General features: G+C 41.6%; 1 protein-coding gene across 1 annotated transcript; it reads left to right on the plus strand.

Moving 5' to 3' along the window:
* The first annotated feature begins 885 nt into the window (after positions 1–885).
* On the plus strand, positions 886–12,894 carry lrrc56 (leucine rich repeat containing 56). Its single transcript, XM_080476032.1, has 11 exons — positions 886–1,190; positions 1,869–1,956; positions 3,414–3,474; positions 4,544–4,640; positions 5,622–5,819; positions 9,088–9,265; positions 10,013–10,228; positions 10,696–10,763; positions 11,179–11,318; positions 12,295–12,497; positions 12,574–12,894. Exons 1-11 carry the CDS (start codon positions 1,026–1,028, stop codon positions 12,822–12,824), a joined length of 1,665 nt encoding a protein of 554 aa, XP_080332158.1. The 5' UTR covers positions 886–1,025; the 3' UTR covers positions 12,825–12,894.
* Positions 12,895–14,395: the final 1,501 nt, after the last annotated feature.

The raw sequence follows: 14,395 nt of genomic DNA on the forward strand, positions 1-14,395 counted from the left end.
GCTCGGAAAATCTCGACACTTTTGTGAGTTTCAAAGTCGGGCCCTGTCCACACCAGACAAAACGATGCTTTTTGGGGGTTTGGGGTTTGTTTGTCCTGCCCCATACTTCTTAAATAGCTTCCCATAATGGTAAACTATTTAAATGTGTTAGTTTATTATAAACAAAAAGTACATAAAATATAAAGTAAAGTAAAGTATATACATTCATACATACATACATAGATAGATAGATAGATAGATAGATAGATAGATAGATAGATAGATAGATAGATAGATAGATAGATAGATAGATAGATAGATAGATAGATAGATAGAAAATAAAAATAAAAATAGAACATTGATTTATAAAAAATTTAAAATGAGAACATATATTGATATGTACTGTAAATACATTTTGTTTGTTTTGGTTTATTACATTCACTGACGATGGTTGGGTCACCACCAAAGTATGTATGTATGTATGTATGTATGTATGTATGTATGTATGTATGTATGTATGTATGTATGTATGTATGTATGTATGTATGTATGTATGTATGTATGTATGTATGTATGTATGTATGTATTTTACCAACTTGTCACAAAAAACTCCCCACCCGAATTGCATGGAATCTTCTGGGATGATTTGTCATCATCCCAGGACCGATCGATTAGATCTTTAGATTTTAGTGTCGAACTGTTTCTGTTTCCACATAATATTAATTTTTGGCCACAATTGATCATTTTATTTTCGATATCAGGTTTGCCATAATTCTGTGCAAACAAAATAGAGAGAAAGGAAGCACTAAAAACCATCAAAAAAAACCCATTCTTGCTCATGACCTACATTTCCCAGAATGCACCGGGCTTGTTTGCGCCGTATCCAGGAAGTCGTACGTGGTTGTCAGGCAAACTTCTGCTCGGGGCTCTTTCGTGTTGTTGTTGTTTTTTTTAAATGGAAATATAGTGAGTTCTTTATGCAACCGGACTCTTCTGCAGCAGGTAAAAGGTTTTGGTTTTTGATGGAGTTTTATTGACGATGAGAGATGACGAGCCGCCGCCCGTCTGGTCCTCCAGAGGTTCGGCCCGGTACCGGACGGGTTCGGGTGACTGAGCTGCAGCATCCGGACCGAGTCAACCCAAACCCGGTCATGAAACCCTGCGAGGACGTGGAAACAGCAGCTGACTTGCTTCTTTCTCCAGAGAAGCTGGTGGGTTCGAAGATTCTCCACGTTCATGTTTTCCTTCCTCTGGTTGGTCTTTGAGCAGCACGTCAGTCCAGTACAGTCTTTACATAAAGTCTTTATATAATATACAAGTAAATGATATTTATTGTTTTGTTGTTTGACTCAATAAAAGGAAACTTGAGAGGAAAAAAACACGACATCAATATTTATGTTGAGATGGGTGTGTGTACATTGGGTACGCTCCTTTTCAAACCTTTTTTCAAATTTTATATATAATTAGATGTATTTTTCCTTTTTTTTTAAATTAATTAGAAAAAGCAAGTCATGACAACGTTCATTGATTCTCTTCCCTACAACAACGACACTCTAGGTACAAAATAAAATCACTAGTGTCATCAAATCCTGATCTCTCTTGCCTTTAGAATATTTTCTTTTAAGTCACTCATTTATACACGCATAAGAACAACCAAACAACTTCACATTACAGAAAGCAGATTAAGCCAGATGTTCTTCACATACTCAGTTCATTTAGTGCAAATCTGATATAACTTTTCCTTTTGCACCCTGAGGGAGAATGTAGTACACCTTCTATACAATGTCAAATACATTATTTTTTCTATATTATGTGTTTTGACATGTCCATTGTGAATGAATAATAAATAACAAAAAACAGTAATTTCTACTATGAATTTCCACCTGCAGGAGTCCCTCTGTGGAACGCACAACCTTTCACATGTGACCTTTCTGGAGGTCTGCGTGGACACGCGGTCAAACACTCTGGGTAACTTCGGTAAGAGACACTGGACGTTACCACAGTTACAATATCGAAACTGTATTGTTAAGATAAAGAATTCCATTTTTATGAGTTCACGCTTGAGCTCGCTGCTTCTCAACAATTCCAATCATTTGTGCCGCGTGTTTTCTACACAGCAAACTTGCCCGTGCTGAAGGTTTGGCGTCAGTGTTGATGTTACTCTAACAGCTATATACTAACATCACTGGGGATATTTTAAACATTTTAGTGTTGTCAAACTGGAGTGTTGATCAGCTGGTGTCAAAATAAGCCACGCCCACACATCACAGCTACAAAACAAGAATCTTTTTTTGCCAGCGCCGTTTTTTTATTTTTCACTTGGTGGACAGAATTTTAGAATGGAAGATAGTAGAATAGTTGTTTATTGTCAGTCTGAAAGCAAAGTGAAGATGGTGTTGCACAGTGGAGCAGTGGTTTGCGCTCTGGACTCACAATGAGAAGGTCATGGGTTTAAATACCACCTAGGGTTGGTATTATTACCTGTCAGTGTCCCAGTTATTAACTTTTCCAACACCACATCTTGTCAGGATACTTAACAATGCATTTTAACACCAACACCATTGTAATGTTAAAGTGACACCTTATATATATATATATATATATATACACATACATACATACATACATACATACATACATACATACATACATACATACATACATACATACATACATACCTACCTACCTACCTACCTACCTACCTACCTACCTACCTACCTACCTACCTACCTACCTACCTATCGGTATGTATGTGTATATATATACTGTATATGCGTGTATGTATGTATGTATGTATGTATGTATGTATGTATGTATGTATGTATGTATGTATGTATGTATGTATGTATGGATGAATGGATGGATGGATGGATGGATGGATGGATGGATGGATGGATGGATGGATGGATGGATGGATGTATGGATTTATATACTGTATATATATATATATATATATATACTGTGTGTGTGTGTGTGTGTGTGTGTGTGTGTGTGTGTGTGTGTGTGTGTGTGTGTGTGTGTGTGTATGTACACACCCATACATACATATGTATGTATGTATGTGTTTTTATTTATATATATATATATATATATATATATTATGGCACTATTTTACCGTCCGGCCCACTCAAGATGAAGTTGGACTGTGTGTGACCCCTGAACAGCCGTGATGTAGCTGCTGCTTCTTCTTTGTCCTGAGAAAATCCTCGATTGCACAACGACTGCAGGCCTGACGGGTCTCAGTACACGTGTGAGTCAAACCGTGCTCACGATTCCTTTCGTCTGATTAATGCTGAACACCCGGTGAGGAGGATCTAGAAAAAAAATAGTAGTGTGGCGAAATTGAAATCCATGGAAATGAATTGTATTGTTCTTTTGTTTTCTTTACATAAAGAAGAGTGAAACTTGGCTTTTCTTGTCTGATCATCTCGTAGGCGCCTTCATGCCCAAGTTAGTTCAGCTCAAACTGAACAACAGTACCATCATGTCAGTAAGGTAAGTTCTGTAACACAAACACATCCTGCTTGTTTCTGTTCTCGAAAAGCAAATTATGTTTTGGAATGTCACAGATTTACAGACCATTGTTTAAAAAAAAAAAAAAAGAAAAAAAGCAGACTGCTGTGAGGCCAACAAACTGGTGGTGGAATCCATAAAAAAGGATGTGTGTTGAGGCAGAATAGTGGAACTCATGGAACTATCTACCTGAAACTGTGTTGTAGGTGTAGGGTTCTGCTCTGATCCAGCCACCAGGGGATACACGTCGCAGCTTGTAGACGAACGGACGGGATGTTTAGTCTTCCAGAAAGCTACGAGTGAAGAACTGGTTCAGCCGCCTGTCTGGCAATAGGACACTGAGGGGCTCGGAGTGTATCGGGTATCGACGTGGAAAATCCCGGGAAAAGTACTTGAGGATCTGACTGTTACTCTCGGAGGCAAACATGAGGCTCGTGGGCCAAAACAGGCCAGCAAGAGGCTCCAGTCAGGACAAACCACTAAGCAAAGTGTCAACATTTCAAAGAAAACATTGATTTTTTTTAAACTAATTTCTTAAGAGTTGCGACAAAATACAAGAGTGAGGCGGAGAGGTCGGTGATGCTGCCATGAAAGATAGCAAACTAGCATTACGCTCAAAGCCACGCTGTCAGGGTGAGTTTGTAAAAGAAACACCCATAATGCAACAGCAATAGGAGGTTTTTTCCACTATATTTTACATCATTAAAATTGGCTTCATGTTGAGAGTGGAGACATTTTTGGTGGAAATCTTTTGGTTTTTGTGGACAAATCTAGACGTTTTCATCACGTCTGCTCTGCGTCATAACAAAGAAAAACGTTAAAGTTAAAGGTTAATATGGAACTACTTTACCAGTCCGGTATATATATATATATATACACACACACACACACACACACACACACACACACACACACACACACACACACACACACACACACACACACACACACACACACACACACACAGCTACAGTAGCCTTGGGACTCGATAGGCTTACCCAGTGATATATGTTATTATATATATATAACTCCCTATTTTGTGTTTCCGTAGAGATCTGGGAACCTCCGTTACCCACCTGCAGGTGCTGTGGATGTCCCGCTGCCGCCTGCAGGACCTCGATGGCATTTCCAGTTTCACCTCCCTTCAGGTAGACTTTATGAGAAAATTAAAAATGTGGATAACCAACAGATCGTAACGTGAATGCCTCCTTGAGAGGAACCCACTCGTCGGGTTTGTTCCAGTGTGTTTCTTGTGATTGTTCAGCCTGCACCACAAACAACCTTCTGTTTTAACACCTTGAGTCCCGAGCTCTCGGACACTTTACCTCATGGGTGTCAAACGTAAGGCCAAACTTTCAAAGAAAACATCGATTTCTTTTTTCTTAAAACAAATATATTTAGAGCAGTGACACAAGTCCAAACTGAGACCCGAGCTGAGATATCGGTGATGCTCCCATGAAAGATAGCAGCTACCTCATTGAAAGAAAACGCATAACATAACAGCTATAGGAGAATTTGTTTTTAACTTTTCACTGTATTCATTAAAATTGGCTTTATGTTTAAATTATTGTATTTTCTGGAGTGATGTTTTATTTATCTATTTATTTTTTCGCAAACTATAGATATCGTCATCACGTACGCTCTCCACCATGACAAAGAAAAATGTTAAAGTTTAAATTTAAAGATTATTATAGGACAATTTTACCGGTCTGGTCCACTCAAGTTGAGTTTGACTAAACGCCACCACTGTATCGTGACGTTATACACATATTGTATGTTTTTCTCTGTTAAAAGCACCTAGAGATGACTGTGTTGTATTTTGTGCTATATAAATAAAGTTTAGTTGAATTGAATATTGCATTTATCTCAGCATTGTGTTTTACTTTGGATCGCACCCGCCAATTCTAACCAAGTACGAATTAATTCTTACATTTGACATGAGTGTCCAAGTCACATTAGGACAAAAAGTAATGAACAATTCTGAGTGTGTAACTTGTAATAACAAGTAAGAAGGAACGGCGTCTTTCTCTGTGACTATATGAGTGATAAGCGTCTCTCTGTTAAGCCTATAGACTCTTCTCCTGTCCTCTGCATCTCATCGCTTGTTTCGTCTGTGTCTCTGTTTCCAGGAGCTTTATGTGGCCTACAACTATTTGTCCGAGCTGAGTCAGGTCGGCATGCTGGAGAACCTGAAGCTGTTGGATCTGGAGGGGAACGACGTGGACGATCTCGTTCAAATTCAGTATCTGGGTCTGTGCGGCAAACTGCAGAGGCTCACGCTGGAGGGAAACCCTGTGTGTTCGCGGCCAAATCCAACCAACGCTCAGGTAAGAAACACTGACAGAAAAAAGAGAAAACCCTCGGTGTGTTTGAACAATATAGATCAGGGGTGTTAAACAACAGAAATGTACAATTTAGAGTAAAAACTGGGACTAAAGTTGGATTCATGTCGACATTGTAGAGATTTTCTAAACTAACTCTTTGGTTTTGTGAAAATTAAGACATTTTTCAGTTTTTCCACCAAAAGAAACTTTTAATTTGAAAGGTTCCTGTGGCAGAGTGTGTAGTGGTGCCCCACTCAGGCTGGATTTGGGCTATTTGTGAACTGAAATGTGTTGACACCCCCGATGTAGACGATGACTGGATGGAAAACTGAGAAAACCCTAAAACAGAAGTCTGCAAGCTGCAGCTCTGGAGCCACACGGGGCTCTTCAGCTCCTCTGGAGCGGCTCGCTGAAGCTTTCAGTATATGTCATGAATACAAACATTTGTTTTCATTTTTTAACTCGACTTGTATTCCACACTGCTTTTCAAAAATGGTCTAATCTCCAGGATGAAAACAGTTAAATAAGGTAAGACCGCTGAGTCAGCCAGAGCGTTGAGGAATGGAGCAAAGGAAGAAAGAGAAGAAAAAAGGTTTTTAAAAAATTTAAATAATAGGAAAGGAAAATGAAGGAAAAATTAAAGAAAAAAAGGGAAAATAAGAACATGAAAGGAGAAGAAAAAAGAAAAAGATGAAAAGGAAAAAAAATAAAGAAAAAGAATGCTTCTATAGCAAAAAGTGTTCGAACCATTAGAGAATGTAGAGCGGCTATAAACGACTTCGCCTCTTTATCTATATAGCGAAAATGTATAAAAGTAATAAAGAGGGGAAAATCCATTTAAAAGTTTTGACATCAGCTAAACAAGTGAAATTAAATATTTAAATTGTCCCTGTGACACGTCATTAATGCAACCTTATTTTATTTTTAACGTTTTTTCTTTATTTCAGATCATTAACATGTTTTCTCAGTGCAACTCATAAAGTCACAAATGATTCCAGAGCTGTAACGCATCATGATTGGATGAATGAAAAAAACAAAACAAACCCATGAAAACTGGATGTTTGGGGTTTTTTTTGTGTGCAAACTTAAGTCCGACCAATTCCAACGTCATTTTGCACAAAGTAAAACTCCCAGTCACTAACAGAAGCACATGACAGCAGCCGCAGCCTCATGGAGCAGAGCGACGCCTTGACAGAATTCTGCCCAGAGAGCACTTTAAAGCCAAACACAGTTTGAGTTGAACGAAGCTTGAGCAAAGTGCCGGCCGGCGTTCCTGAACAGGAAGTGATGTTTTCAGGAGATGTGGTGAAAGGCCATCCTGCATTGCAACTCTGTGGTTCTGATGAAGAGATCCTCCAACGGTCTTCTGGGCGCCAGCGAGCTGCCAGCCCCCTGTGGCTTGTTGGATAATCGCATAAATGTCTTCAGACTATATTGAGACATAAAGTTATCTATGTGTGATTCCACCACTTTAATCTGGCTTTTTAGCTCTGCAGGCGGGAGCGGGGGGACAAACACGAGGCCCAACGGGCCAGAACCGGCTCCGACCCAGACAAAACACCAAGAGAATCATCAAACTTTTAAACAAAACATGTCTTTTTTTCTTTTGAGAGTGTCATAATAAAGTGAGTAATGAAGTGAATCATGTTCAAAGCTGTGAATGTGTGTATTTACACCCACCAGCGGAGCATTAATTAGGAAACTGGGGCAATGAGGGGAGATGCTGACTTGAATATGCATTAGTTTGTGCTTTGTAGTGACTGTGAGGTTCTCGGTTCGGCTCTCACGCCAAGCCATCACTCCTCCAGCTCCGCACTTCCTCTCCTTTTTAAACTCTTCGCTCCGTCTTTCTTCTACCTTTTCACCTCCTTGCCAACAGCTCACTCTGTCTTCTTTCATTCATTGCGTCTGTGTGGGTTGTTGAAGGCCGGCTCGCTGAACTTTGATCGCCCAGCGCCTCGTCTGATTTACTGACGTCTGTGCGTTGATCACGTCAGACTGATATAAGTGATGAGGCTGCATCTCTTTATTCTCCATCCTCTTCATTCAGAGGTAAAATCATCGTGGTCGTAACCAACTAAGACAAATAACGATCAGCTGATATGAAGAATACAGATCTTCCATCATTCAGTTTTTAACTGTGAGTACATCACATTTTTTATCTTTTAATATCATGACCTCAGTTCCTTTGTAACACATCCTGCTGGTTATGAGCTGCGGTTTGTAATTGGTGCTAAATGGAAAATGACATCAGATTTCCAGGTTAGAAATGTTTTTAATCCCATCTGGGTTTCTCCTCCTTATTAAACTCTTATTTAGTAGAAGTCCATTAAACCAACTCTTATCTATAATGAAGTCATGATTTGCTGCTTAAGTAGAATATGCGCTTTCTTTCTTTCTTTCTTTCTTTCTTTCTTTCTTTCTTTCTTTCTTTCTTTCTTTCTTTCTTTCTTGAGCGGTGGGAATGGTATCGACTAGCTGGAACCAGCAGATGGCGGTAGTGCAACTTTGAACCCAAGTGAAGATGGGAAACAGTCATCAGGGATGAAGGGTGCTTCCTAATAGTCCCTCGTCTCTCCTTTCCTATCCACTTTTCCTTAACCCCGTAGATGACGTCCCGGGGTTAAGGAAAGGTGTTAGGAGGCGTCCTAAAGGAGTTAGGTTGCAGTTTTTATCCGTCCTAATCTCAAGACCACCATGACCAAAAGAATCATTTTTGTGATTTTCCACCAAATCAAATTTACCTGTAGCCGCGAAACATGTTGAACCGTTAAAATGAAGCTGACACCGCTTCTAAAGTTCCATATATACAGTAGTTCTGAAACAAAAACTATATCTTAAGTTGCATTTTTGAAGTTTAGATTACGATTTGGGATAGTAAACGTTTCATTACATTTTCAGCTGTTTTGTACCTGATTTTAGCTGTTTCAGCCTTGTTTTCCAGCATTTTCAGAGAATTTAGACATTATAGAATAGAATAGAATAGAATAGAATAGAAAATAATTGAATTGACTCTAATCAATTTAATTTTGATCCCAGAGGGAAATTCTTTTAATCACTGCTTCACACAGAATAAATAGAAAGAAACTTTCAATATCAAACAGAGGAAATATTATTTAGATGGAGGAGTTATAGATTCTTATGTCCACAGGAAGGAAGGACATTTCAGCTTTTATTTCACACTTTTTAAAAAAAATTCTAGAACCCTTCAACTATCTTCTTGTCATCTCTTTTCTCACTTTCTCTTCCCTGTTTCTTCTCTTCTCCGCAGACGATGGACTACAGTTACCGGGCGGCGGTGAGGGAGTTGATCCCTCAGCTGCGTTACCTGGATGATGTGAGGGTGGAGGAGGGCGTCCTGAGCTGCTGGAGCACTGTGGGAGGAGACTGGGACATTTTCCGAGACTCTATTAGAGGCTGCGGCGCCTCCCAGGCTCCTGCTGATGATGGTGTGTGTGTCTGGGACTGAATTAGTCCACACTGTCAAACATACGACCTCCAGAGAGTCCAGTCTGGTCCGCAAGATTACATTTACCAGCTGTGAGAAATTATAATATATTTATATATCTATATATACAGTATACATATCTATTAATCAATTATTTTTTTTAACAATTAATTATGGAATAAATATTTTTTTTTTTAAATGTAATAAAAAATGTTTTGTTTATTTATTTATTCAAAAATGATATTATAAATATATTATAATTGGTAAATATTTTTGCAATGTATCTATTTGGCCACCAGGGGCGCACTAGTTTGTGTTATGTGTTGAGTCAGTCCATGTGATCTGGATTACTACAGAGATGTATTAATGTGTCGACTTTGAAGATCAGTTCCAGAATTTTACCAGTTATTCTGATCATAATATGAACTATTATACCGACTAAATTTATAGTCCCAGCTACATGTGACCAAATGTTTTCTGCCTTTGAAGATGTAAATAGAGGAATAAAATCCACTGTGATCAGTAAATTGTAAAGCACCTGTGGCAAACTGAAGCAGTTTTTAATTCAAATTTCAGGTTTGTAGTTTGCCGTAAATAGAGAGTTCATTAAATATATTGATACTTTGCTGCACTAAAACATACTTAGAGTTCCCGTTATTTATAGATTCTAATGGTCTGACCCCCGGTCTACAATGTCCAGGTAATTACCAAAGTATTTTTAATGGCAGACTCACTTTTATCTTTGCAGAGGAGCCGGCTGACGGCACTCGGCCTCACAGCAGAAACGGTTCTCCTGGCCTCCCCTCGTTCTGGACCCTGTCACCACCCGGCTCCAGACCACCTACTGGTATCAGACCGTGGTCAGCAGCCGGGCCTGGAGTCCCGTCCCCCTGTGGATCCAGACTGGGTTCTGCCGACTCAAATCTGTCTACGGTGGAAGCAGAAACCAGCACCCTAACACACGGTTAGACGCCTGGTGGTTTGATTACCGTTACGACTAATTAATTACTGAAATAAATGTGTTCCATCAGCAAATGTAACATTGGAACTCTTGTAAAGTTATAATTTAAATATATTTTAATGAAAGTAAAAATACTTTTGGTCCCAGAACCCAGCCTTGCGGGACACTACAGCTGACTATTTGTGTATAATAGTAAAGAAAGACCAATCGTGTCCGACGCTTTACGTGAGTCAATAAAAACACCTAAAGCAGACAGTTTCTCATCTACAGCCGCCGATATCATTTCTCGGTTATGTTTTAGTTTAGTTTAGTTGTGTTGTAGCTCTTGCTGTTGTGTTGTGCTGTTGGCCCCTCTGGGCCGCCGTAGCGCCTCGTGCGGCAGCAGTAATGCTCTTCCACCAGGAGAACTTCATCGTGTCTCGTCAGCGTCAGTTAACTTGAGTTCTTCCCTCACGTGTTGGTTTTTGAAGGAGCCGGGCGGATCCTCTTCTGTGGGAATCCAGTTCAGGCCATTCGAGCGAGGCGGGAAAAGCTGCGGGTAAGAGCACCGCAAACGTTTCTGCAATTTGATAATAATGTCGTTGCTCATCTCTCTCAGAGGCCCGTCTCGTCACCCCACGGCCATTCATCATTTCTAACGTGGACTGAGATGAGCAACAAGCTGAATGGACTCTGGCAGCCCATTATGGCCGTCCGGCAGCAGCTCGTCTCTTTAATGTCCTGTCATGTCGGAACAGAGGCGGCTAATTATTCACAGAGAGCTGAGAGGAAAGAGACCCAGGTGATGGAGACGCGTCAGGGGGACTTGACAGATGGAGCTCAATCTGCCATCCTGGAATATCTATCCAGCCCATCGCTGTCACTTTGTTTGCCTCCTGTGATTGATCCTCAGCTCCTCCTGGGAACCTTCTCCGACCCTCTCGTACACATTCTACCTTTCCTCTGTTTCATAGACGGCACCAGCAAGATCGACGTTCGCCCTCCACCATCTGCCCGACGTCCAGACGTCCCAGAACCTCCAGGGAGCCGAGCTCAGTAAAGACCGGGCCGGTGTGTTTGCCGAGCTGAGAGCGTGGGGGGAGCAGCACAGCCGGTACGCCGTTCACCTGTTCCACACTCACATAAGGACGGATGTTTGAACGCATCCAAAGAATATCGCAAGTTCGTCAGGAGAAGCAGCTTTTAATCTCTCGCCTGTGGAACTTCCTGCTGACACACTCACCTCTTTTAAATCTTTATTCCCTCAGGTTTTTCCCATTAAGCAATAGATCGGACTTATTTTTTAACAGAGTTTTTACTTTATTGATTCTTTTTTTAATTAAATTCAAATTCACCTTGTTTTACTGCATAAATGGCTTTCACTCATATTGCTCAAGGACACTTCGATTTACGGACATGGGGAGTCGGGGAATCGAACCCGCAACCTTTGATTGAGAGACGAGCATTCTCCCAATCGAGCCACAGCTAAATGTGTTTGTTATATTTCCTTGTAAAGCAGTGAGTTGCCTCGTGTCTGAATGCCTCGCCTCTCCTCTCCTCACCTCTCCTCTCCTCACCTCTCCTCTCCTCGCCTCGCCTCGCCTCTCCTCTCCTCGCCTCGCCTCTCCTCTCCTCTCCTCTCCTCTCCTCTCCTCTCCTCTCCTCTCCTCTCCTCTCCTCTCCTCACCTCTCCTCTCCTCGCCACGCCTCTCCTCTCCTCTCCTCTCCTCTCCTCGCCTCGCCTCTCCTCTCCTCTCCTCTCCTCACCTCTCCTCTCCTCGCCACGCCTCTCCTCTCCTCTCCTCTCCTCTCCTCTCCTCTCCTCTCCTCTCCTCTCCTCTCCTCCCCTCGCCTCGCCTCTCCTCTCCTCTCCTCCCCTCCCCTCTCCTCTCCTCCCCTCTCCTCTCCTCTCCTCCCCTCTCCTCTCCTCCCCTCCCCTCGCCACCCCTCTCCTCTCCTCTCCTCTCCTCTCCTCTCCTCTCTTCTCCTCTCCTCTCCTCTCCTCTCCTCTCCTCTCCTCTCCTCGCCTCGCACACTCAACAGTTCGTTTACGAAGACGAGTCGAAAACACATCCTGCGTCATTTTGCAGGCGTCTTCAAGCCATCGAGAAAGAAAGATCACCACAGGTCCTGACCATCCAACACGACGACGGAGGAGAGGAATCAGAGAGCGATGAGGAAGGCTTCAGCGGCATGGGAAGTGAGCGTAGTGATGAAGAGGGTGGAGGAGATGAAAACCGTGACGCCGCAGATCCTGCCTCACCAGATTCCTCGTTCCAGTCTCTCTCTCCAGGTCCGTGTGCCACGAGGAGTCGTCTCAGGACCGACTGAGCTCCAGTCAATCAGCCATATCTCTTTCTCCTTTTCAGACCCACGTCTCGGTGAAGCCGTGTCACCCGACATCTCTCGACTGTCCCTGTCTCCGGACTCCACGCCGTCCCCTTCTCCCCCCGTCAGCGCCGCTGCGTTGAGCGCTAACCGGAGTACCATGAGTTTTCGAGCACGTAGACTCCGACCCAACCGGGCCAACTCAGAACATGTACGTCACCCGAGGAGCGTGTGGAACCCTGAAACCAAAACGTCTCCAGCAGCAGCTCAGATTTCAAGGACCAACGTGTAAAAAAAAACTAAAAACGTTTACGTTCTCCACAACGACCTCAAATCTTTCCAGTAAATCTTTACAAAATGTGGATTGTTTTGCTATTGTTGTTGTTGTTGTTGTTGTTGTTGTTGTGGTTGTTGTTTTTTTTGTCCATATTCTGTCTTTCTTTTCCTTTTGATTACTTCTAAAAACGACATCAGACCCGCTGTCCTCCAGCTGGTATCCCTAAACATTACACGTCCAATTAATATTAGGAAAGGCCCAGACTGGATCCAGAATGGACACGGATTGTACACCAATTGGACCCAGACTTGATCCAGATTGAATTCAGATTGACTTAGATTGGACCAAGATTAGATTCTAATTAGACCCAGATTAGATCCAAATAGGACCAAATTGGGTCCAGGTTGGACTCATATTGAATCCAGATTGAGTCCAGATTGGGTCTAGATTGAAAAGAGATTGGACGCATATTGGGCCCAGATCAGATCCAGATAGTCCCCAGATTAGCTCAAGATAGGACCGAAATTGATTCCAGATTGGACCCAGACTGGCTGAGATTGGACCCAGTTTGGACTCATTGGACCCAGATTAGATCCAGATTGGACCCCAATTAAATACCAGTGGGTAAATAGTGCATACCTTATTATTATCATGTAGAGTGCCGTGAAGCAGCCTTGAGCTTCACATGTTGTGGAATCAATTCCCTCCTACTGCCTCAATACACCACCACATGGTACAAACTTGTATTGCAAGTGCAATCCAGCAGCAACTGGATGAACTGCTGACTTTGGGAGGTAGGTCAAATATTAATTTAAAAGTTACAGAGGTTTGGGAGTTGTGGATCTAAAATGTGCCTGCATCAAAATATAATTCAACACACTGAATGAACAGTCTGGTTCCCAAAACGTGTTAATTTGTTAAACAGTGTCACTAAGAGAAGAGTACCTTGAGTGATGAGTGAAGCCCGTCATACTTCAGAGGTCCTGCGGCGCCTCTGAGTGGCCATACAGAGAACTACATTTCTCCTGGAGTCAAACTACCACACATGTGAAACCCACTTTTCAATACACTACACAATTTAAATTATTTAGATCATTGAATTTATTTCAAGAATGCTTTAATCTGTGTTGAAAAGATCAAAAACATCTCTTTTTTGGGGTTTACATTTATATTCTGTATATTCAATCCGTATATGATTTTAATCTGTGCATGAATTATTAATAAGTGACAATATTTTGATTGGGCAGGAAATTTAAACGGTTTCAATTTGATGACATTTTATTTGTATTTACAATACAGTCATTTCAAGGCACTTTTATAGAGAAAAACCAAACAATTCCAGGTTTTAACAGGAAGAGGCCTTCAGAACCCGAATCAGAGTAGGAGACGGTCTACACAGAACCAGACCCACAGGAAGACACTTTCTGTGGTTCTGGTTGGAGTTAGAGGATAGAAGAGAGAAAAGGATGGGACAGACCAACAGATTGTGGGGGAGCCTCAGATCAAGAACATTCAGCTTCAGTATTCAGATGCTTGATGCGAAAACAAATAATTGATAACAGTAATGGGGAAGAAACACGTCAATT

This window comes from Lipophrys pholis, assembly GCF_963383615.2.
Source record: "Lipophrys pholis genome assembly, chromosome: 11".
NCBI lineage: Eukaryota > Metazoa > Chordata > Actinopteri > Blenniiformes > Blenniidae > Lipophrys > Lipophrys pholis.